The sequence below is a fragment of the Leucoraja erinacea genome, chromosome 28 (genome assembly GCF_028641065.1).
Source record: "Leucoraja erinacea ecotype New England chromosome 28, Leri_hhj_1, whole genome shotgun sequence".
Taxonomy (NCBI): Eukaryota; Metazoa; Chordata; class Chondrichthyes; order Rajiformes; family Rajidae; genus Leucoraja; species Leucoraja erinaceus.
The window spans coordinates 27809320-27835821 of record NC_073404.1 but is presented as its reverse complement, the minus strand read 5'-3'; the positions used below and the strand labels follow the sequence as shown (position 1 = coordinate 27835821).

General features: G+C 47.9%; 1 protein-coding gene across 1 annotated transcript in view; it reads right to left on the bottom strand.

The window, feature by feature from the left end:
- Positions 1-26502, bottom strand: part of pitpnm3 (PITPNM family member 3) — a 232046-nt gene that overhangs the window by 29998 nt on the left and 175546 nt on the right. Inside the window, 5 exon segments of the mRNA XM_055658116.1 lie at positions 5929-6102; positions 13762-13932; positions 15285-15457; positions 18925-19109; positions 21288-21407. Of these exon segments, the coding sequence (XP_055514091.1) occupies positions 5929-6102; positions 13762-13932; positions 15285-15457; positions 18925-19109; positions 21288-21407 (823 nt within the window).

Genomic DNA, 26502 nt, shown 5'->3' with positions numbered 1-26502 from the left:
CAGTGGACAGATACATGATAAGGGAATAACGTTTAGTGCAAGGTAAAGCCAGCAGAGTCCGATCAAGGATAGACTGAGGGTCACCAATGAGGTAGATAGTAGTTCAGCACTGCCCTGTGGTTGCGGTAGGATGGTTAAGTTACCTTTGGATACAAAATCATGTCAAAGTAACACTAGGTACAAAACAAAAAAATTTTTGTTTTCTTTAATAATGAAACAGGTCGGGGAGTTTTCCTAAACACATTTGTGGCACGGTGGCACAGCGGTAGAGTTGCTGCCTCACAGCGCCAGAGACCCGGGTACGATCCTAACTACATACGGGTGCTGTCTGTACGGAGTTTGTACGTTCTCCCAGTGGCCAGCGTGGGTTTTCACTGGGTGCTCCGGTTTCCTCCCACACTCCAAAGACATGCATGTTTGTAGGTTAATGGGCTTGGTATAATTGTAAATTGTCCCTAGTGTGTGTAGGAAAATGTTAGTGTGCGGGGGGTCGCTGGTTGGTACGGACCCGGTGGGCTGAAGGGCCTGTTCCCCCGCTGTATCTCAAAACCAAACTAAACAACCAAGTAGCCAAGAGGGAGTTAGATGTGGCCCTTGTGGCTAAAGGGATCAGGGGGTATGTAGAGGGCAGGTATAGGATACTGAGCTGGATGATCAGCCATGATCATATTGAATGGCGGTGCAGGCTCGAAGGGCCGAATGGCATCTACTCCTGCACCTATTTTCTATGTTTCTATGTAATCGCACAATCGCAATTTTCATTTCAATTTTCAGCCACATTAAGTAAGTATAACTTCATCAGCTGCTCTTGTGGGGATTGAACCTATGACTCTGTGTATCATTAGTCCAGGTGACTAGACAAACAGTCCAATTATAAAACCACTGTGATATCAATTTGTAATCGCAGCAGTGGTCACTGGAGAGCTAAAGTGACGCCGGAGACATTTTCACATTGAAACCAAAGGCACTGTGGCTAAAACAGGGACTGGTGGGTAATTATTCCAGGGCGGCACGGTGGCGCAACGGTAGAGTTGCTGTCTCGCGGCGCCAGAGACCCGGGTTCGATCCCGACTACTGGTGCTGTCTGTATGGAGTTTGCACGTTCGCCCCGTGACCTGCGTGGGTTTTCTCCGGGTGCTCCAGGTTCGTCCCACACCCCAAAGTCTTACAGGTTTGCAGGCCAATTTGCTTGGTATAATTGTAAATTGGCTCTAGTATGCGCGTGTGTGTGTGTGTGTGTGTGTGTGTGTGTGTGTGTGTGTGTGTGTGTGTGTGTGTGTGTGTGTGTGTGTGTGTGTGTGTGTGTGTGTGTGTGTGTGTGTGTGTGTGTGTGTGTGTGTGTGTGTGTGTGTGTGTGTGTGTGTGTTGGATAGTGTTAGTGCACGGGGACCGCTGGTCGGCAGGGACTTGGTGGGCCGAAGGGCCTGTTTCCACGCTGTATCTCTAAACTAAACTACCTTGGCTGAGGTGTGAGACAAAAGGATTGAAGAGTTGCATATTGTGAAGCTGGAGGAAGGAATGTGGGTGGAAGGGGAGGGCAATCTGTGAGATAAATAGATAGTTTTACTCAAAGTGCTGGCCTAATTCAAATGGCTCTAATCAGTGCAGAAAGATTCTACAGTTACTTGCTTGGTTATAAGACAGTAAGTGTATAACCAGTGTAATTCCATCTTCAAGCAATAAGTACAGTTTTGTTTATTTAGCCTTTCCACAGATTCACCAACCTCTGATTAAATACATTCCTCTGCATCACTCCTGGTCCTAGACTCTCCCACTAGTGGAAACATCCTCTCCCCCACGTCTACTCTGTCCAGGCCTTTCACTGTTCGGTAATTTTCAATGAGCATTTCCTCCTCATCCTTCTAAACTCCACCGAGTACAGGCCCAGTGCCGTCAAATGCTCATCATAAGTTAACCCACTCATTCCTGGGATCGTTCTTGTAAACCTCCTCTGGACCCTCTCCAGAGCCGGCACATCCTTCCTCAGGTACGGGGCCCAAAACTGCTCTCAATAGTCCAAATGCGGCCTAACAAGGACCTTATGGAGGCTCAGCACGGCAATCCTTTATTGCACCATATCACCTCCATGCCGCCCACAACTCATCATGGCTCTGCGGAGATGTGCAGGAAGGAACTGCAGATGCTGGTTTACACCGCAGATGGACACAAAGTGCTGGAGTAACTCAGCGGGACAGGCAGCATCTCTGGAGAGAAGGAATGGGCGACGTTTCAGGTTGAGACCCTTCTTCAGACTGCTAACAATGTGCTGTAATTAGACATCACGGTGTCTCTGTCTCCAGCCGTCTCTTCAGACAGCAGCCTGAAGAAGGTCCCGACCCGTAACGTCACCCATTCCTTCCCTCCAGAGATGCTGCCTGTCCCGCTGTGTTACTCCAGCATTTAGTGTCTGTCACGGGCAGTGAGGAAAATGTAGATACCTATGGGCGGCACGGTGGCGCAGTGGCAGAGTTGCTGCCTCACAGCGCCAGAGACCCGCGTTCCATCCTGACGACAGGTGCTGTCTGTGTGGAGTTTGCATGTTCTCCCTGAGACCGCGTGGGTTTCCTCCCGGAGAGCTGATTTCCTAGCTTCAGTAGATTGCCCCAAGTGTATAGGGACAATTGAAAATAGGTGCAGGAGTCGGCCATTCAGCCCTTCGAGCCAGCACCGCCATTCAATGTGATCATGGCTGATCATCCCCAATCAGTGCCCCGTTCCTGCCTTCTTCCCATATCCCCTGACTCCGCTTTTTTCTAAGAGCCCTATCTAGCTCTCTCTTGAAAGCATCCAGAGAACCGGCCTCCACCACCCTCTGTGGCAGAGAATTCCACAGACTCACCACTCTCTGTGAGAAAAAGTGTTTCCTCGTCTCCGTTCTAAATGGCTTACTCTTAAATATTCTTAAACTGTGGCCCCTGTTTCTGGACTCCCCCAACATCGGGAACATGTTTCCTGCCTCTAGCGTGTCCAAGCCCTTAACAATCTTATATGTTTCAATCAGATCCCCTCTCATTCTTCTAAACTCCATAGTGTACAAGCCTAGCTGCTCCATTCTCTCAGCATATGACAGTCCCGCCATCCCGGGGATTAACCTTGTAAACCTACGCTGCACTCCCTCAATAGCAAGAATGTCCTTCCTCAAATTAGGGGACCAAGACTGCACACGATACTCCAGGTGTGGTCTTGCCAGGGCCCTGTACAACTGCAGAAGGACCTCTTTGCTCCTATATTCGATTCCTCTTGTTATAAAGTCCAACATGCCATTCGCTTTCTTCACTGCCTGCTGTACCTGCATGCTTACTTTCATAGACTGATGTACAAGGACCCCCAGATCCCGTTGTACTTCCCCTTTTCCCCGGGGTGGATGCAAATGTGGGATAACATAAAACCAGTGAATGGGTGATCGATGGTCGGCATGGACTCGCTGGGCCAGTTTCCACGCTGTGTCTCTAATCTCTAACTATATCTGTCTGTGCTGATACAAAGCCACCACGACAAACCAGACATTACAAAGGAAGTTCTTTGCGGCTAAATGCTGTCGTATATTATGCATCTTCATTAAACAGAGCCGTGAGCGATGTTTCACTGAAAACAGGCGATATGATTGTAATCTTTTACAGAGCACAGGCATTTCACTGCATTCTTACCAGTCAGAATGAACTATATATATATATATCTATTGTTACTTTGGCATTCTGATTATGTGCCAGAGCTATTCTTGTGTGCCAGAAGAATAAGTGAAATGGAATCAATTTTATCTTTTTTTTCCCCGCCACTATCTGCTGATCTTAATGGGATTCAGTGGTGATAGTTATGAAGAGCAGAGTGGCTTGTCACGGGCCTGTCCCACTTAGGTGACTTTTTAGGCGACTGCAGGAGACTCTGCGATCGCCACATGTTCGCGGGTGGTTGCCCGGGGAGTCGCCTTCATGGTCGCGAGGAGTTCCTGCATTCTGGGAACTAGTCGCGGACTAGAATGAAGCCGCCATGGAGAGTAGCGAGAATTTTGGTCAAGTGGTCGAAGGTTCTCAAAGGTTCTCGTAGGTTGTAGCCGGTGCAGACCGGTGAATTTCACTGGGGAAAATAACCCCGTCTGCAGTCGTTTTCAGAACCAAGGATAACCAGCCGGTAGTGTTAAATATCCGCCGAGCTTCACAGGCTATCTCTGGCTTCTTAAAAGTTGTCTCCACTCTTTCTCCCCCTTCTCCCTCTCCTCTCCCTCCCCTCTCGTTTAAAGGACTTACCGCACACTGTGCTTTAGCTGTCCTAATTACAGCGCCAACCTTCCTGTCCATCGCGGTGTGTGTCTGTATCACCTTGGCTTTGCATTGTGTGAATTTCACTCAGACAGCGCTCTCTCTATACCCCCCCCCCCCCCCCCCCCCCCCCCCCCCCGCCTGCCCTGTCGCCTGCCTGCATAACTGGCTGGTGAAGGAAAGCGGTGTGTGTGTGTGTGGTGTGAATGATTGTGGTGTGTGTATGGTGTATGTGTGTGAGTGTGGTGTGTGTGTCTGTGTGTGTGTTTGTGAGTGTCTGTGTGTGTGTGTCTGAGGGTGTATGTGCGCATGTGTTTGAGTGTGTGTGTTTGAGTGTGTGTGTGTGAGTGTGAGTGTGTGTGTGCGTGTGCGCGCGCGTTCCACTCTCTTCAGATTTTTGACGAGAGGGTTGAGGGATACAAGTGCTGAAACAGGCCCTTCGGCCCACCTAGTCTGCGCAGACCGGCGATCTCCCCGTACACTATAATGCCAATAATGTCGACGCCCGCATGTGTAATATATGCAAAAATAATTTAATTGTGCACTTAAATTGCACGTGATAGTTAAAGCACTACTAACTATTGACACTAACCTACGCACTCACACACTAGGGACAGTTTCTTTACAAGTTACTGAAGCCAATTAACCTACAAACCTGTACATCTGTGGAGTGTGGGAGGAAACGGAAGCACAGTTCCGTTTCGGTTCAGTTACAGTTCAGTTTATTGTCACCTGTAGCGAGGTACAGTGAAAAGCTTTTATGTTGCGTGGTAACCAGTCAGCAGAAAGATAATACATGATTACAATCGATCCATTTACAGTGTACAGATACATGATCAGGGAATAATATTTAGTGCAAGGCAAAGCTAGTAAAGTCGATCAAGGATAGTCTGAGGGTCACCAATGTGGTAGATAGTAGTTCAGCACCGCTCTCTGGTTCTGGGAGGATGGTTCAGTTGCCTGATAACAGCTGGGAAGAAACTGTCCCTGAATCTGGAGGTGTGCGTTTTCACACTTCTGTACCTTTTGCCCGATGGGAGAGGGGAGAAGAGGGAGTGGCCGGGGTGAGACTGGTCCTTGATGATGCTGCTGGCCTTGCCGAGGCAGCATGACGTGTAGATGGAGTCAATGGAAGGGAGGGAGGTTGGTTTGTGCGATGGTCTGGGCTACGTCCACAATTCGCTGCAACTTCGTGCAGCCCTGGATGGAGCTGTTCCCAAACCGTGCTGTGATGTATCCCGAGGGGACTTCAATAGAAATGCAAGATGACACAGAACAAAATAGTGGCTTTACGAACTGTACACTGCAAGGGCCAGGAAGCGAGCGGGCAAGATCATCTCTGACCCCTCTCACCCTGGCCATAAACTCTTTGAATCACTTCCCTCTAGAAGGCGACTCCGGACTGTCAAAGCTGCCACAGCCAGACACAAAAACAGCTTTTTCTCCCACGAGCAGTAGCTCTACTCAATAACCAAAAGTCTGTAGCCTCCTTCTGCTCTGGAATTTTGTTTTATGAATGTTTTATTCTTAATGTTTTATGGTTTATTTTTAATTGTTTACTGTACATCGTGTTGTTACTTGTGGGCGGAGCACCAAGGCAAATTCCTTGTATGTGTACATACTTGGCCAACAAACTTAACCTTACTTACTGAATAGTAGTAGTAGTACTTACTGCCGGCAATGTTGGCTGCAAGGAAGTTCTCCGAGCAGCCTGAGACCTCGCTGGAGATGCTGGTTTGACTGCCCCTACGAATCTCTCGCTGCAGCTGAGTCAGCAGCGTGGTGGGCGGTATCAGCGCATTAGAACTTTCCAGAAAGAGCGACTGGTGGCTCTGGATCAGGTCAGCTGTGGGTACAAAGCGTCACAACAGTCAGCAGCGGAGACTTCAAGGAAACTGTTGGTAGGAAGGCAAACGCAGTGCTCGCATTGATAGGCTATAGACAATAGGTGCAGGAGTAGGCTATTCGGCCCTTCGAGCCAGCACCGCCATCTAATGTGATCATGGCTGATCATCCCCAATCAGTACCCCGTTCGTGACTTCTCCCCATATCCCCTGACTCCGCTATCTTTAAGAGCCCTATCTAGCTCTCCCTTGAAAATATCCAGAGAACCGGCCTCCACCGCCCTCCGAGGTAGAGAATTCCACAGACTCACAACTCTCTGGGTGAAAAAGTGTTTCCTCATCTCCGTTCTAAATGGCTTACCCCTTATTCTGAAACTGTGGCCCCTGGTTCTGGACTTCCCCAACATCGGGAACATGTTTCCTGCCTCTAGCGTGTCCGAACCCTTAAAAATCTTATATGTTTCAATAAGATCTCCTAAACTCCAGAGTGTACAAGCCCAGTCACTCCATTCTCTCAGCATATGACAGTCCCGCCATCCCGGGAATCAACCTTGTAAACCTACGCTGCACTCCCTCAATAGCAAGAATGTCCTTCCTCAAATTAGGGGACCAAAACTGCACACAATACTCCAGGTGTGATCTCACTAGGGCTCTGTACAACTGCAGAAGGACCTCTTTGTTCCTTTAATTGATTCCTCTTGTTATAAAGGCCAACATGCCATTTGCTTTCTTCACTGCCTGCTGCACCTGCATGCTTACTTTCATTTTTTGATGTCGTGTAAATGATGTGCAAATGACGCCCAAGTGGTACAGGCCCTTAGAAGTCTAAATATACAACTTAAAAAGGAACAAATTTATTTATCCACTGATGTCACCCATCCCCAACATGCCTGACGTCTAATGACCTGAAAAATTCCCAGTTAACGGCTTTCGGCTCACTCGAAGTTAAAACATACGATGACTATTCATTGTTAATAACTTTCACACATCAGAACGGCAGACACATTGCGAGGTGACAATGCTTTTAAAGAAGCAGCGCTGGGAATTTTCACAGATCAGCCTAAATACGAGCGATGCATATTTTCAACATTATCTTTTTAAATGTTTGGTTCGAGGCCAATTGCGATGAAGGCAAGTCAGTGAATTCTTCAATGCGATTGTCACGGTGAAATTCTTTGCTTGCATGCCGTGCAAGTTATGCAGACAGTCGCTCATAAATAAAGTCTCATATCGCCCCACCCCCCATCATGGCGGTTCTCCCCCCCACAGCGGGTCCTCCTTTGTTCCGCCCCTCGTCAGCGGCGTCCTCACTCACGGGCACGTCCGTCGCCATCATCAACAGCCGCGCCGACGTCTCCGCTATCGCCGCCCACGTCCTCTCCGGCCGCCTCCATGGCGCCGAGCCGGGCCCCGATTAAGTTGTCCTGATTAAATGCCTCGTGACAAAGCACCAACTTCAGAGTATATTAATTGCTTTGATTAAGTATTTATGAAAAGAATTGAAGGTTTTAATTGGGAGCATGGTTAGCACCCGCCAGCTGTTTCAATGCATGTTTTCCAGTTGATTTACTCTAGTTTAGAGATACAGGCCCTTTGGGCCCACTTAATCCACACCGACCATCGAACACCCATTCACACTAGTTCCATGCTATCCCAGTATCTCATCCACTCCCTACACACTAGGGGCGATTTATATGGGGGGGGGGGGCAAGTAACTTACAGGGCAGCATGGTTGCACAGCAGTAGAGTTGCTACTTTTCAGCACCAGAGACCCGGGTTCGATCCTGACCACGGACGCTCTCTGTACGGAGTTTGTACGTTCTCCCCGTGACCTGCGTGGGTTTTCTCCGGGAGCTCCGGTTTCCTCCCGCACTTCAAAGACGCGCAGGTTTGCAGGTTAATTGGCTTCGGTAAAAATTGTAAATTGTCCCTTGCGTGCGTAGGGTAGTGTTAGTGCGCGCGGGGATCGCTGAGTCGACGCGGACTGGGTGGGCCGAAGGGCCCGTTTCCGCACTGTATCTCTAAACTAAACGGGGACAAACCCACATGGTCATGGGAGAGAACGTGCAAACGCCGCACAGACAGCACTCGTAGTCAGGATCGAATCTCTCTGCTATCATCGTTTCTGAGGCGTGAGTGGCCATTAATCAGGTCTTCATTGGAACGACATAACTCCACAGCACTGGTGCAGCAGAGATGAAAAATATTGCAGCAAACTCCTGATATTTCAGGCTGCCAAGCAAAGGAACGATCTTTATTGAAAATATGATTAATGTTCACCACAAGCTAGAGACTGGCACCACACAATCTCTTCTCCCTCGTCGTAGACAATTGAAAGATGCTTTTATAAGAGTTTAGAGGCACAGCGTGGAAACAAACCGAGTCTGCGCCGACCAGTGATCCCCGCACGCTAACACTATCCTACACACACTGGGGACGATTTCCAATCAACCTACAAACCTGAACGTCTTTGGAGAGAGGCCTGAGCACCCGGGGAAAACCCACACAGGTCACGACGGAGAATGTACAGACAAAGCACCGTTGGTCATGATCGAATCTGAATCTCGGGCGCTGTGAGGCAGCAACTCTACCCATCGGCGCACTGTAACTCAAGAAATAATTTTTTTTGCAGGAATCTTGGAATTCCATGTGTTAAAAGCTTTTCCTTTACTTCACAGAAGATGATTCTTCCATTGTAGGATGCTGCTGGATGTTTTTTAAAAAAATGGTTACCAAGGAAACTGGCTCCAGGGTCCACAAGTTTTATAATGAAATCCTGTCTGAATTATCTTGCAAATGAAGTATAGGGATGCAAAAATCAATGTAGCATCTAACGGAACAGTTCAAGTATGCGCTCGCTGGCGCTAAAATAAGCAAGAAACCTTTGATATGCTCCATTGATTTGCCTTTTAAACTGCTGCTGCTGCTGCTGTTTTGTTTCGGGTCGAAAGGTTGCAGGTTCAATTCTCGCTCCGGGGGCTTTTTGCGAACAAATGTTTAAGCTGACGTTGAAGCTCAGATTTTGATGAGGTGCTGAATCATCAGAAGCAGAGCTTCTCACAGAAGGCATCGCTTGTAGATCAAATGTTTCCCCAGGAGAGAGAACAGAGAAAACAATCCCAGTGTCCCGGCCAACATTTATCACACAGTTGACTTCACAGAGACAGATCGTCTGGTCCATGCAAATAGACACAGAAAGCCGGAGAAACTCAGCGGGACAGGACAGGACAGGCAGCATCTCCGGAGAGAATGGGTGACGTTTCGGGCCGAGGCCCTTCTTCAGACCGAGTGTCTATCTTATCCTTATAAGGGAGTGATGCACTGTAGAATGTACCAAGCACGTCGACTGGGCAAGAGAGACATAAGATGCTGGAGCAACTCAGCGGGACATGGCAGGCAGCATCCCTGGAAACATAGAAACATAGAAACATAGAAATTAGGTGCAGGAGTAGGCCATTCGGCCCTTCGAGCCTGCACCGCCATTCAATATGATCATGGCTGATCATCCAACTCAGTATCCCGTACCTGCCTTCTCTCCATACCCCCTGATCCCCTTAGCCACAAGGGCCACATCTAACTCCCTCTTAAATATAGCCAATGAACTGGCGTCAACTACCCTCTGTGGCAGAGAGTTCCAGAGATTCACCACTCTCTGTGTGAAAAAAGTTCTTCTCATCTCGGTTTTAAAGGATTTCCCCCTTATCCTTAAGCTGTGACCCCTTGTCCTGGACTTCCCTAACATCGGGAACAATCTTCCTGCATCTAGCCTGTCCAACCCCTTAAGAATTTTGTAAGTTTCTATAAGATCCCCTCTCAATCTCCTAAATTCTAGAGAGTATAAACCAAGTCTATCCAGTCTTTCTTCATAAGACAGTCCTGACATCCCAGGAATCAGTCTGGTGAACCGTCTCTGGAACTCCCTGAGATGAGGGTTAACTTACAAAATTTAAAAGGGAGTTAGATGGAGCACCAGTGGCTGGTGGAGTCAAGGGATATGGGGAGAAGGCAGGCACGGGTTACTGATTTTGGATGGTCACAATGAATAGCGGTGCTGGCTCGAAGGGCCAAATGGCCTCCTCCTGCACCTATTTCCTATGTTTCTATATTTAATGTTGAACGGTTGGGCATGTTTAGTTTAGAGAGAGCGTGGGAACAGGCCCTTCGGCCCACCGAGTCCACGCCAACCAGTACTATAATACACAATGTTCAAGAAGGAACTGCAGATGCTGGAAAAGTTCAAGTTCAAGTGAGTTTATTGTCATGTGTCCCTGTATAGGACAATGAAATTCTTGCTTTGCTTAAGCGAAAATCGAAGGTAGACAAAAATGCTGGAGACACTCAGCGGGTGCAGCAGCATCTATGGAGCGAAGGAAACGTTGCCTATTTCCTTCGCTCCATAGATGCTGCTGCACCCACTGAGTTTCTCCAGCATTTGTGTCTACTATAATACGCACACTAGCTCTATCCTACACCCATTGGTGACAATATACAGTTGCACCGAAGCCAATCAGTCTACAAACCTGTCCGTCTTTGGAGTGTGGGAGGAAACCGAAGATCTCGGCGAGAAAACCCACGCAGGTCACGGGGAGAACAGACAGCACCCGCAGTCAGGATCAAACCCGGGTCTTTGGCGCTCTTAGGCAGCAACTCCACCGCTGCGCCACCGTGCCGCCCACTGGCAAACGGGCCCCCGAATGGCAAATGGAGTCCACATTTAATGAAGTGCGCACTATTCCATTTTGGGAAGTCAAACCAAGGCTGAACTTTAACCATATAACCATATAACCATATAACAATTACAGCACGGAAACAGGCCATCTCGGCCCTACAAGTCCGTGCCGAACAACTTTTTTTCCCCTTAGTCCCACCTGCCTGCACTCATACCATAACCCTCCATTCCCTTCTCATCCATATGCCTATCCAATTTATTTTTAAATGATACCAACGAACCTGCCTCCACCACTTCCACTGGAAGCTCATTCCACACCGCTACCACTCTCTGAGAAAAGAAGTTCCCCCTCATGTTACCCCTAAACTTCTGTCCCTTAATTCTGAAGTCATGTCCTCTTGTTTGAATCTTCCCTATTCTCAAACGGAAAAGCTTGTCCACATCAACTCTGTCTATCCCTCTCATCATTTTAAAGACCTCTATCAAGTCCCCCCTTAATCTTCTGCGCTCCAAAGAATAAAGACCTAACTTATTCAACCTATCTCTGTAACTTAGTTGTTGAAACCCAGGCAACATTCTAGTAAATCTCCTCTGTACTCTCTCTATTTTGTTGACATCCTTCCTATAATTGGGTGACCAAAATTGTACACCATACTCCAGATTTGGTCTCACCAATGCCTTGTACAATTTTAACAGTACATCCCAGCTTCTATACTCAATGCTCTGATTTATAAAGGCTAGCAAACCAAAAGCTTTCTTTACCACCCTATCTATATGAGATTCCACCTTCAAGGAACTATGCACGGTTATTCCCAGATCCCTCTGTTCAACTGTATTCTTCAATTCCCTACCATTTACCATGTACGTCCTATTTTGATTTGTCCTGCCAAGGTGTAGCACCTCACATTTATCAGCATTAAACTCCATCTGCCATCTTTCAGCCCATTTTTCCAAATGGCCTTAACAGTGGCTGGTGGGGCCCTGTGTAGTGTCACAGAGCAGAGGGATCAAAGAGAACAGGTATATAGCTCACTGAAAGTTGGAGGTGGATAGGGTAGTGAAGATTGCTTATAACATGTGCAGGAAGGAACTGAACCGAAGACAGACTTATCTGACTTTAGGGTTTGAAGAAGGGTCTCGACCTGAAACGTCACCCATTCCTTCTCTCTAGAGATGTGCCTGTCCCGCTGAGTTAACCTGGCTTTTTGTGTCTATGGCTTTTATACATGATGGGTCAGAGGCCATATTTCTGTGCTGTACAAGCCTCATCATCATCGACGGTCACTCGAAACGAGTATGACTGTCCTCTCATGGAGGACGCCTGTGTGTGACTTTGTTTAACGTGGGGAGGCTGGTGCACAGACAGCCACCCCACGGTCCTTGACAGTTCTGGGTCAGGATCCAGTGGCATGGAGTCCAAGACGACCGGAGACCCTTTTCTGCTGCAGCCTTCATCCGCCTTCCCAGCCGTTGTGACGCTCCCCTAAGGTCAGCCATCGTCCTCCGCCTGTTCCACCGTTGAGGTCTTGGTTGGATTGGCTCTTTGTCAGAGACCTCCCCCTCGACCTTACCGCCATGGGTGGCCCTACCAGGAGCACAGCTCCAGACGGCAATGCTCTCAGGATCTCAGGACCACACAAGCTTCTCCACCACGACAAGGTGACAAGTCCACGACTGTAAAGCAACCACTGTTACAAATATTTCAGCAGTCGTCGACTCAAAACCGAAAGACATTCACAACCATCTGATTTTTTATTTCGGAAAACCGTTCCTTCATCATAACCTTTAGCCCGGGGGCCTTGTCCCACAGTGTTGTTTACCACGTGCAAGTAATTTAACCTCGAAGGCTTCAGAGAACACAATACCACAATACTGGAGGATAGGCCACTGATACATGTGGACACTGTGAGAGCGGCAAGGAATAGCCCTGACACGATCCTTGTGGCCACCGCTACTCAACATCTAAAGCCTGCCCTCTGGAGACTGCTTAAACCTGCTGTTCGACAACCCTGCATAGAATTTCCACACAGTCAAAAAGCCCACAGATTCAAATCAACACACAACCTAGCCCAGTATATTTAAGAGCTGGTGTTAAATCAGCAGTGTTTAGTTTAGTTTTGATATACAGCACGGAAACAGGGCCCCTCCACCCACCGAGCCCATGCCAACCAGAGATCCCCGCACACTAACAGAGACCCGGGTTCGATTCTGACTACGGGTGCTGCCTGTACGGAGTTTGCACGTTCTCCCCTTCACCGCGTGGGTTTTCTTCGGGTGCTCCGTTTTCTTCCCACACAATAGGTGCAGGAGTAGGCCTTTCGGCCCATCGAGCCAGCACCGCCATTCAATGTGATCATGGCTGATCATCCCCAATCAGTACCCCGTTCCTGCCTTCTCCCCATATCCCCTGACTCCGCTATCTTTAAGAGCCCTATCTAGCTCTCTCTCTTGAAAGTATCCAGAGAGCCAGCCTCCACCGCCCTCTGAGGCAGAGAATTCCACAGACTCACAACTCTCTGTGTTTAATTTACTGAACACTCCAAAGACGTGCGATTTGTAGGTTAATTGGCTTCATTAAGCATTTGTAAATTGCCCCCATTGTGTGTAGGATACGAGGTGATCGCTGGTCGGCACGGACTCGGTGGGCTGAAGGGCCCGTTTCCATGTTGTATATCTAAACTAAACTAAATCTCCTCTTCACCTTAAACCTCTGCCCTCTGGTCATCTTAGTGACCAGCGATCCCCGCACACTAGCATGTCCTACACACTATAGGGACAATTTTACCAAAGTCCATTCACCTACAAACCTGCACTCCTTTGGAGCGTGGGAGGAAGCCGAAAATCTCGGAGAACATGCAAACTCCTTACAGACAGCACCCGTAGTGGCGATGGAACCTCGGCCTCTGGCGCCGTGAGGCAGCAACTCCACCGCGGCGCCACCCCGTGCCTCCTCTCCCTCCTGTTCTCGGTGGGGATGAGCGGAGATACGTACCTAGCAGTGTGGAGTTGCCATCTCCCAGCGGGTATCGCTGGTACCTCGGCACAGACACCGGGGCCAGGAGGTGGAGCTTCTTCTCCAGCAGAGGTTCCAAGCGAGAGGCCGACGGGTCAGCGGAATGGAACAGGCTGTACACCTGGGCACACGCCGGCCGCAACTGAGCCACTGCAAGAAGAACAAGAGACGGGGTCGTTTAGTTCAGAGACACAGCGCGGGAGAACGTGCAAACTCCGTACATACAGCACCCATAGTCGGGATCGAACCCGGGTCTCTGGCGCTGCAAACACTGCCAGGCAGCAACTCTACCGCTGCGCCACCATGCCGCTCACAGAGAGTTTAGTTTATTTCAGGTTCGGAAAGTACTGAGATGCTGGTTTAAATCGAAGATAGACACAAAACGCTGGAGTAACTCAGCGGGTCAGGCAGCATCTCTGGAGCGAAGGAATCGGTCGGAGAGAAGTCGGAAGAAGGGTCTCGACCCAAAACGTCGCTCAGTCCTTCGCTCCAGAGATGCTGCCCGGCCCGCGGTTACTCCAGCATTTTGCGTCTACCTTCGATTTAAACCAGCATCTGCAGTTCTTTCCTACACAACCTCCAGGTTTAGTTTAGTTTAGTTTAGTTTGTTAATGTCACGTGCACCGAGGTACAGTGAAAAGCTTTTGTTGCGTGCTAACCAGTCAGCGGAAAGACTATACATGATTCCAATCAAACCATTTACAGTGTATAGATACGTGATAGGGGAATAACATTCGGCACAAGATTAAGTGCGATTAAATATAGTCCGAGGATCTCCAACAGGTAGATAGTAGTTCAGGGCAGCTCTCTGGTTGTGGTAGGATGATTCAGTTGCCTGATAACAGCTGGGAAGAAACTGTCCCTGAATCTGGAGGTGTGCGTTTTCTCACTTCTGTACCTTTTGCCTGATGGGAGAGGGGAGAAGAGGGAGTGGCCGGGGTGCGACTGGTCCTTGATGATGCTGCTAGCCTTGCCGAGGCAGCGTGAGGTGTAGATGGAGTCAATGGAAGGGAGGTTGGTTTGTGCGATGGTCTGGGCTGCGTCCGCAATTCTCTACAATTTCTTGCGGTCTTGGATGGAGCTGTTCCCAAACCGTGCTGTGATGCATCGTGATAACATGGGCTGGGCAGTGATCGTCACTTTCTGCAGTCTTCTGCGTAATCTTCAGCCTCACTGACCGCGTACAAGGCAGGCACGGGAGCGCAAACGCACTCAGCGGGAATTGTTCATTCAAGAATAAAGTCAGGTTAATCATTTTAAAGTAGGAAACTCGGTCACACACCACAGGCAATTTATATTATAATTGGAAATGGAAAATTAAATTGATCGTTTTTTGATTAGCACAGGTGTCGGGGGTTATGGGGAGAGGGCAGGAGAATGGGGTTAGGAGGGAGAGACAGATCAGCCACGATTGAACGGCGGAGTAGACTTGATGGGCCAAATTCAACTCCTATCACTTATGAATCTATGAACCGCTGTTCCACAGGATAAAAAAGTCTTACCGTCAACAGAAGGAAGGACTGTCCACCTCATGGCTAAAACCAAGGCCAGTGGGGATCCAAAGAGGAAGAAATCAGAGACATCAAAATCAAATCGGCATGTGTTTCCATCCAGGAGATTAGTGCTGTTCATCCGCTGTACGTCGGGGTCATCAATTAATGCACCGGAGTGAATCCTGGTTGGGAAACACATTGTTAAAGTGAACAGCTTCACCTTATCTGCTTCATTGTCACCTTCTCCTCGCTAACAATGATCTATTCCAAGTTTTCCTTGAACCTCATCTTTTTTGATGTCTCATTTTCACACCTTACCCTTCCTTATCTCTGTCTCCCTCTCCCACCGATTCCCAGTCTGAAGAAGACATGTTTAATCAATAATGTTTAATCAATAATGTTTTATTATTAATGTTTAATGTTTTATGTGTCATTCGTAACTGTCACTGTATGTCATGTTGTCACTTGCGGGCGGAGCACCAAGGTAAATTCCTTGTATGTGAATACTTGGCCAATAAACTTATTTATTCATTCTTTCATTCAAAGGTCTCAAAGTGGTATGAATATTTGCATATCTTTCATTCATTGTTCTTTATCTCTCTACATCATCATCTATACCTCTCGTTTCCCTTATCCCGAACCAGTCTGAAGAAGGGTCTCGACCCGAAACGTCACCCATTCCTTCTCTCCAGAGATGCTGCCTGTCCGGCTGGGTTACTCCACCATTTTATTTCTATCTTCGGTGTTAAAACGTCACCCATTCAGTGGTTCTCTCCAGAGATGTCATACAACTGCCCTTCAGTCCCCGACTGGGCCCCATTACTCCAGCATTTGGCCCATAACCCTCTTTATAATTAATATTTTATTTATCGAGTTAAAAAACAACATAGTGAGTTGTTCACTACTTGACAACTACACACCAATAATAGCAATCAAAAGAAATAGTAGGAAAAGTGGTGGTCCAACAATCAAGAGTCATGGAGAGGGAGTCCAAATGTGAGTGCATTTACAACATGGAAACAGGCCGGCTTCAGAGTCCACCAGAGAAGGCTCTATCCCCCGACTAGACCCGACCAACAGCTGCCCCATCTGAGGGACCGGGCACGTTTGGAGCCTAGGTAAGGCGGGGCGGCCCATTCAGAGATTTAAACCCTCTAAAGCGAACATATCCATGGAGACGAGCCAGGGAAGAACGAGCAACTCCAAAATAGAGCGAACATATCCATCTAGACCTATCCCAACCACAGGACAGTTTATACTATCCTATCTACTCGGACTAAATAAGCAAGGATACACAAGTCCCAAGATAGACACAAAGTGCTGGAGTAACTCAGCGGGACAGGCAGCATCTCTGGAGAGAAGGAATGGGTGACGTTTCGGGACGAGACCCTTCTTCAGACCTTGGGTTCCCATCTTGGACTCCAGAATAGGGAATTGCTTGAAGCCACCAGGGACCAAGGAATGAACTCCCGGCATCGTGAAGCGGGCTACCGGTCTAACTCATGACCTTTCACTCCAGGGCCTCCTCCGCTGTCAGAGTGAGGCCCAGCGCTAATTGTAGGGACAGCACTTCATATTTCGCTTGGGCAGCTTGCACCCCAGCAGTATGAATATTGCATGTCCTCTCTCTCCGTCCCTCCCCCACCCTATTAGTCCTGCTAGTTTTACTGTCCGTATCCCCTCGTTATCACCTCCCTCGCAGCCAACAATGGACCATTGTGGGCTCCAACTTTCCTTGGCCATCGGTGCCAGCTCTGATTTGTTCTGTACCTTTTCAAAACTCTACTCTCCCTCTCCCTTGACTCTCGGTCTGAAGAAGGGTCTCGACCTGAAACGTCACCTAATACTTTTCTCCAGAGATGCTGCCTGACCTGCTGAGTAACTCCAACACTTTGTGTCTGTCCTCAATGTAAACCAGCATCTGCAGTTCCTTCCTACATTGCAAGTTGACTTCTTCAATCCCAGTGAATTTTCATTCCTTGATCTTTAACTGCAGTAAGCCGAGGAATATTATAAATTAATTTTAGCAAGCAATCCACAGATATTTCATTCAATTGGGTTGGGAAGGAGAATTAGAAAGTAATTCTAGCAATTTGTAAGAATTATGTATTTTTAATTTTCAATATAATGGAGATGATGATAAATTTGCCTTTTAAAATAAATATATATATGTAGAAATGTCTTGTGGCTCTTCATTAAAAAATAATGAAATATAATAGTGCATTATTTGAGGCAAGAATTTAATAAATCATTCGGCTATTAAATTGTTCACCTAAACTGTTGTTTTAATACTGAAGGATCATCAGTCGGGAAAATACTGCAAGATTTAGGTGGCGCAGCGGTAGAGTTGCTGCCTCACAGCGCCAGAGATCCGGGTTCGATCCTGACTATGGGCGCAGTCTGTACGGAGTTTGTACGTTCTCCCCGTGACCTGCGTGGGTTTTCTACAAGATCTTCGGTTTCTTCCCACACTCCAAAGACGTACAGGCTGGTAGGTTGATTGGCATGGTTGTTATAAACCGAAAATTGTCCCTAGTGTGTGTAGGGTTGGTGCCAGTGTGTGGGATCGCTGGTCAGTGTAGACACGGTGGGCCGAAGGGCCTGTTTCCGCGCTGTATCTCTAAAAATAAATAAACAACCAGAATTCAATGGCATTTTGTTGCCGGATGGATTTTAATACTTGATACTAGGGGGTGATTTTAAAATAATATTGTATGCAAATGGAAAATGATGCTGATATTCAAATTCCACAATGGTTCATGTTTGGACCAATTTCCATCAGGCTTTGTATTAAATATAAATCAGGTGCGGTTACTGTTTGACAAGGACTTCACGCTTTCCCAGTTTATAAAGGATCACGTGTAAATTAATGATAATAATTTCTCCATTTCCACTCTAATATTATGACTGATATGGCTCAATAAAATTCTGTTTGTTATTTTGAACTTGTTAACGCAGGATTCCTACTGAATTGTACGGCACTCTAACGATTCAGCCATTATACGCTGTAACAAGGCATTGAGAAAGATTTGTTGCAGTTTGTGGCCTTTTATCAGAGCTGTCTAGGGTGGCACGGTGGCACAGCGGTAGAGTTGCTGCCTCACAGCGCCAGAGACCTGGGCTCGATCCTGACTACGGGCGCTGTCTGTACGGAGTTTGTACATTCTCCCCGTGACCTGCGTGGGTTTTCCCCGAGATCTTGGCTTTCCCCTCACACTACAAAGACGTACGGGTTTGCAGGTTAATTGGCTTGGTGTGAATGTAAATTGTCCCTAGTACGTTCAGGATACTGTTAATTGCAACCTTCACGTGGTCCGCCCTGTTTCGACGAATGCAATCAACCCGACGTGCACTAACAAATAGATGAAATGGAACAAGTTGTCCTACAACTTTAGGCTGTGCACGCCATACGCAAGAAGAAGAAGGGTCAGCGTGCGGGCTTCGCTGGTCGGTAGGGAGTCAGAGGGCCGAAGGGCCTGTTTCCGCGCTGAATCTTCTCCAAACCAAATCTAAACTAAACTTAACTAAATGAATTTAGTTAAGAACAATTCTTTGATGCGACCTAGAAAAACGTGGTCTACCTCAACCCAAATCTCCCGGCCCAAACAAGTGCCTTTAATTCACAGTTGTAATCCCTGGCGCTTGTTACCTTGAGAGAAACCCATGGTGCTGGCTCATGGAATCACAGTCATAGGTGGAAGCATCACTCTGTTTCCTTGGCAATAGCTTCCTTGGTTCCTTTGCTTCGATTGCCGAGATGTCAATGTTGCTCTTACTCAGCCGCTTGCTGGAGCTCAGGTCTGACCCTGGATCATCGGTTGAGTGCGTGTTGTCCTTTGGAAGAATAAAACATTAATTGGCAAACGGACGATGAAATCTGGTCACTCAACGGGCCTGTCCCACTTGGGCGATTTTTTCAGGTAACTACAGGCGACTAGTTTGCTGCCACATGTTCACAGTGGTCGCCGTGAGGAGTCTCCTCAGTCGCGCAAAAAGTCGTAGCATCTTTCTGGTCACCGCTAAATTTTCAACATGTTGAAAAAATTTTTGGCGACAGTGGGTTTGACGCCAATGAGCGTAGCGTGACTTCTCCTGACGTAGATTGTCGCCAGGATGACGTAGGCTACCACTATGACAGTCGCCGGCAGTCGCCTAAAACAATCGCCAAGTGGGACAGGCCCGTATGTCTCTCTGTGTAGGAAGGATCCTGGGATGTCAGGACTTTCATATGAAGAAAGACTGGATAGACTCGGCTTGCACTCGCTAGAATTTAGAAGATTGAGGGGGGATCTTATAGAAACTTACAAAATTCTTAAAGGGGTTGGACAGGCTAGATGCAGGAAGTTTGTTCCCGATGTTGGGGAAGTCCAGAACAAGGGGTCACAGTTTAAGGATAAGGGGGAAATCCTTTAGAGAAAAACGTTTTTCACACAGAGAGTGGTGAATCTCTGGAACTCTCTGCCACAGAGGGTAGTTGAGGCCAGTTCATTAGCTATATTTAAGAGGCAGTTAGATGTGGCCCTTGTGGCTAAAGGGGTCAGGGGGTATGGAGAGAAGGCAGGTACAGGATACTGAGTTGGATGATCAGCCATGATCATATTGAATGGCGGTGCAGGCTCGAAGGGCCAAATGGCCTACTCCTGCACCTATTTTCTATGTTTCTATTTGTGTCGGGGTGGCCACGGTGGCAGCAGCGGTAGAGTTGCTGCCTCACAGCGCCAGAGACCCGAGTTCCATCCCGACTGCGGGTGCAGTCTGTACGGAGTTTGTACGTTCTCCCCGTGACCTGCGTGGGTTTTCTCCGGGTTCTTTGGTTTCCGCCTGCACTCCAAAGACGTACGGGGTTTGTAGGTTAATTGGTGTAAGTGTAAACTGTCCCGTGTGTGCGTGCGTGCTTGTGTGTGTGTGAGATAGTGTTAGTGTGCGGGGATCGCTGGTCGGCACGGGCTCGGTGGGCTGAAGGGCCTGTTTCTGCACTGTATCTCTAAACTAAACAAAATTACAAAACCTCAGATGCTGGTTTACACTGGTGATGGACACAATATGCTGGAGTAACTCAGTGAAGGACAATTGTTTGACATGACCCTGAAAACATGGTCTGTCTCAACTCAAAGCTCCCTACCCCTTTTCACACCTTACATGCTTTTAATATCCTTCCATATCTCTAGTTGCCCTCTCCCCTGACTCTCAGTCTGAAGAAGGGTCTTGACCAGATACATCACCTATTCCTTCTCTCCACAGATGCTGCCTCCAGGGAAACTAGTTCTCCGACTAGTTTCACCATCCTCCTGATTAATTTTACAATCCGCACGCCTCGTTGTCACCTTCCCCTCAGCCAACAATGAACCGTTCTACATTTTCTTAATCATCGTCTGCTTTGATCTGTCCTTCTCAAACCTTACAATCTCTGTGTACCCTTCCATGTCTCCGCTTCCCCTCTCCCCTGACTCTCAGTCTGAGGAAGGGTCTCGACCCGAAACGTCACCCATTCCTTCTCTCCAGAGATGCTGCCTGTCCCGCTGAGTTACTCCAGCATTTTGTGTCTATCTTTATGTGTCGTTTAGTTTAGTTTAGAGACACAGCGCGGAAAACAGGCCCTTCGGCCCACCGGGTCCATGCCAGCCAGCGATCCCCGCACATTAACAATATCCTACACACACACACACACTAGGAATTTTTACATTTACCAAGCCAATTAACCTACAAACCTGTACGTCTTTGGAGTGTGGGAGGAAACCGAAGATCTCGGAGAAAACCCACACAGATCACGGGGAGAACGTGCAAACTCCGTACAGACAGCACCCGTAGTCGGGATCGAACCTGGGTCTCCGGCGCTGCATTGGCCGTAAGGCAGCAACACTACCGCTGCGCCACCGTGATCGCCCCAAACGTGTAGTCAAATGCATTAGTGTTATGACTTGAGTGATCTATCCCCCCATTTACATTGCGGTCTCCTGTGTTTAAGGAAGTGTACAAGTTGAGCACGGATTGAATGAACACAATGCAGAATACCTGGATGCTGCTGATGCTGCCTCTCCTGCTGCTGTTCTGACTCTCGCCCGCTGCATGGGAACTGTAGCACAAGGCATCAAATGCCAGGATTCCACCCACACAGTCACCAATTAAGCAGACCTGTTGGGGAAAACAAAAGTACAAATTAAAAAAAGTCTTACAGCGCGGAAACAACTGGCCCAGTGCAGTTCAGTTTAGTTTATTGTCACGTGTACCGAGGTACAGTGAAAAGCTTTTGTTGCGTGCTAAGCAGTCAGTGGAAAGACAATACATGATTACAATCGAGCTGTTCACAATGTACAGATACATGATCAGGGAATAACGTTTAGTGCAAGGTAAAGCCAGCAAAGTCCGATCAAGGATAGTCCGAGGGTCACCAATGAGGTAGATAGTAGTTCAGCACCGCTCTCTGGTTGTGGTAGGATGGTTCAGTTGCCTGATAACAGCTGGGAAGAAACTGTCCCTGAATCTGGAGACGTGAGTTTTCACACTTCTGTACCTTTTGCCTGATGGGAGAGGGGAGAAGAGGGAGTGGCCAGGGTGAGACTGGTCCTTGATGATGTTGCTGGCCTTGCCGAGGCAGCGTGAGGTGTAGATGGAGTCAATGGGGGGGGGGGGGGGGGAGGTTGGTTTGTGCGATGGTCTGGGCTGCGTCCACAATTCGCTGCAATTTCTTGTGGTCTTGGATGGAGCTGTTCCCAAAGTGTGATGCATCCCAATAAAATTGTTTTCTACGGAACATCTACAGAAGTTATTGTTCGGGGGAATATAATAGCTTGTCTGAAGAAGGGTTTTGACCCGAAACGTTGCCCATTTCCTTCGCTCCATAGATGCTGCCTGACCCGTTGAATTTCTCCAGCATTTTTGTCTACCTTGTTACAGTCATACAGCTACCTGTCTCCACATCCGACATCAGTGTACAGTATGGTGTACAATTTTGGTCGCCTAATTATAGGAAGGATGTCAACAAAATAGAGAGAGTACAGAGGAGATTTACTAGAATGTTGCCTGGGTTTCAGCAACTAAGTTACAGAGAAAGGTTGAACAAGTTAGGTCTTTATTCTTTGGAGCGCAGAATGTTAAGGGGGGGCTTGATAGAGGTGTTTAAAATGATGAGAGGGATAGACAGAGTTGACGTGGATAAGCTTTTCCCACTGAGAGTAGGGAAGATTCAAACAAGGGGACATGACTTGAGAATTAAGGGACAGAAGTTTAGGGGTAACTTGAGGGGGAACTTCTTTACTCAGAGAGTGGTGGCTGTGTGGAATGAGCTTCCAGTGAAGGTGGTGGAGGCAGGTTCGTTTTTATCATTTAAAAATAAATTGGATAGTTATATGGACGGGAAGGGAATGGAGGGTTATGGTCTGAGTGCAGGTAGATGGGACTAGGGGAGAATAAGTGTTCGGCACGGACTAGAAGGGTGGAGATGGCCTGTTTCCGTGCTGTAATTGTTATATGGTTATATGGTTATATGGTATCAGTGTGAAGAGGTGCTATAACAGCTTCTTTCTCAGTAATCTTTCACACTCCATGGGCACCAGGCCGACATTAAATAAAAATAGACACAGAAAGCTGGAGTAACTCAGCGGGGACTAGCAGCATCTCTCTCTTGAGAGAGAGAAGGAATGGGTGATGTATCGGGTCGAGACCCTTCTTCTGACTGAAGAAGGGTCTCGACCCGAAACATCACCCATGGACTGTAGAAGGGTCTTGACCCGAAACGTCACCCATTCCTTCTCTCCAGAGATGCTGACTGTCCCCGCTGAGTTACTCCAGCTTTTTGTGTCTATCTTCAGTTTAAGCCAGCACCTGCTGTTCCCTCTCCCACAGTAAATGAACCTGATGCTGTCACCGTTCCCCGTCTCAACCTCCCACACGTGTGATTCCTGTCGCCACTGCGGCCATATCACTTCTCAGGAGATATCACACTCTGTTTCATTATATTTAACAACACAGCTGTTAATTCATGGCCTATACATGATCGGCATTGCCGGTCGCAACGTAGAGATGAGGAACTGCAAGATAGAAACATCGAAAATAGGTGCAGGAGTAGAGGCCATTCGGCCCTTCGAGCCTGCACCGCCATTCAATATGATCATGGCTGATCATCCAACTCAGTATCCCATCCCTGCCTTCTCTCCATACCCCCTGGTCCCTTTAGCCACAAGGGCCACATCTAACTCCCTCTTAAATATAGCCAATTAACTGTGGCCTCAACTACCTTCTGTGGCAGAGAATTCCACAGATTCACCACTCTCTGTGTGAAAAATGTTTTTGACTTCCCCCTTATCCTTAAACTGTGACCCCTTGTTCTGGACTTCCCCAACATCAGGAACAATCTTCCTGCGTCTAGCCTGTCCAACCCCTTAAGAATTTTGTACGTTTCTATAAGATCCCCCCTCAATCTTCTAAATTCTAGCGAGTACAAGCCGAGTCTATCTAGTCTTTCTTCGTACGATAGTCCTGCCATCTCAGGAATCAGTCTGGTGAACCTTCTCTGTACTCCCTCTATGGCAAGAATATTTTTCCTCAGATTAGGAGACCAAAACTGTACACCGGTTAATACACAAAAGGACACAAAGTGCTGGAGTAACTCAGCGCGTCAGGCAGCATCTCTGGAGAACATGGATAGGGGACGCCTCAGGTTAGGACCCTTCTTCAGACTGAAGGGATGTGTCCATTTCTAATTCAGTTCAGTTCAGTTTAGTAACAATAATACCATTTATTGTCATTGTAAATACATACAACAAAATGACAGGCGCACTGCCCGAGTGGAGCTCCAATGTAACAGACAATTAATAACCACACTACTCCATATTCGGTCTGACCAGCGCCTTATAGAGCCTCAGCGTTACAACCCGGTTTTTATTCAGTTTAAGTAAGTAAGTTTATTGGCCAAGTATTCACATACAAGGAATTTGCCTTGGTGCTCCGCCCGCATGTGACAACATAGAAACATAGAAATTAGGTGCAGGAGTAGGCCATTCGGCCCTTCGAGCCTGCACCGCCATTCAATATGATCATGGCTGATCATCCCACTCAGTATCCCGTACCTGCCTTCTCTCCATACCCCCTGATCCCCTTAGCCACAAGGGCCACATCTAACTCCCTCTTAAATATAGCCAATGAACTGTGGCCTCAACTACCGTCTGTGGCAGAGAGTTCCAGAGATTCACCACTCTCTGTGTGAAAAAAGTTCTTCTCATCTCGGTTTTAAAGGATTTCCCCCTTATCCTTAAGCTGTGACCCCTTGTCCTGGACTTCCCTAACATCGGGAACAATCTTCCTGCATCTAGCCTGTCCAACCCCTTAAGAATTTTGTAAGTTTCTATAAGAACATGACATACAGTGACAGTTACAAATGACTCAGAAAACACTAACCATTAATAATAATAAAACATTAATGATAAAACACCATTGATCAAGCAGGTGAACCAACAAAATACCAGGTCAATGGGAGGCTACAGATTTTTGGCTGTTGAGTAGAGCAACTACTCGTGGATAAAAACTGTTTTGATGTCTGTGGCTGTGGCAACTTTGACAGTCCGGAGTCGCCTTCCAGAGGGAAGTGATTCAAAGAGTTTGTGGCCAGGGTGAGAGGGGTCAGACGTGATCTTGCCCGCTCACTTCCTGGCCCTTGCAGTGTACAGTTCATCAATGGAGGGAAGGTTGCAGCCAATAACCTTCTCTGCTGATCGGACGATTCGCTGCAGCCTCCGGATGTCGTGCTTGGTGGCTGAGCCAAACCAGACCATGATGGAGAAGGTGAGAACAGACTCTACGATGGCCGTGTAGAATTGGACCATCATTGCCTGTGGCAGATTGTGTTTCCTCAGCTGCCGTAGGAAGTACATCCTCTGTCGTGCCTTTTTGACTGTGGAGTCGATGGTGGCCCCCCCCACTACTGATTAGTTTAGTTTAGAGATATAGCGCAGATACAGACCCTTCGACCCACCGAGTCCGCGCCGACCAGCGATCCCCGCACGCTAACACTATCCTGCACACACTAGGGACAATTTACATTCATACCAAGCCAATTAACCGACAAACCTGCACGTCTTTGGAGAGTGGGAGGAAACCGGAGCACCTGGAGAAAACCCACGCAGGTCACGGGGAGAACGTACAAACTCCGTGTAGACAGCGCCCGTAGTCAGACTCTAGCGCTGCGAGGCAGCAACTCTACCGCTGCGCCACCGTGCCTATATTAGTCAATAGCCCAAAGCTCTGATGATGCATACATATTTCCAACAATCCAAGCCTTTGAAAATAAGTCTCAGGATGCTTTGTGTGCAAAGTGGGAAACAGAAAATCAAAGGCTGGCTTTTATCTCTCTCCGACAAGTGATCGATCTTATCTCTAGTCCCAAGTAAATCACTAGAGTTCTGATTCACTCTGCAATCTCTTCCTGCCTTTCATTCCACCAGTACGGACCTAATCCCACCGCTATCTTCAAAAGCCCGACTTGACCACGGGACACGGGCTCTTCTTCCTGCGCTGGGATTGTATACGGGCAGCAACAGCGCCGGAGATTAAAGACTTAAGAAGGAACTGCAGATGCCGGAAAATCGACGGTAGACAAAAGTGCTGGAGAAACTCAGCGGGTGCAGCAGCATCTATGGAGCGAAGGAAATAGGCAATATTTCGGGCCGAAACCCAAGGGTTTGAAACATAGAAACATAGAAATTAGGTGCAGGAGTAGGCCATTCGGCCCTTCGAGCCTGCACCGCCATTCAATATGATCATGGCTGTTCATCCAACTCAGTATCCTGTACCTGCCTTCTCTCCATACCCTCTGATCCCCTTGGCCACAAGGGCCACATCTAACTCCCTCTTAAATATAGCCAATGAACTGGCCTCAACTACCCTCTGTGGCAGAGAGTTCCAGAGATTCACCACTCTCTGTGTGAAAAAAGTTCTCCTCATCTCGGTTTTAAAGGATTTCCCCCTATCCTTAAGCTGTGACCCCTTGTCCTGGACTTCCCCAACAAGGGGAAATAGGAAATAGGCAAGGTTTCGGGCCGAAACCCAAAGGGTTTCGACCCGAAACCTTGCCTATTTCCTTCGCTCCATAGATGCTGCTGCACCCGCTGAGTTTCTCCAGCCCTTTTGTCTGCCTTGGAGATTAAAGGCAGCGTTTCGCATTTGGTTTAGTTTAGTTGAGAGACACCGTGTGGAAGCAGGCCCTTCGGCCCATCGAGTCCATGCGGACCAACAA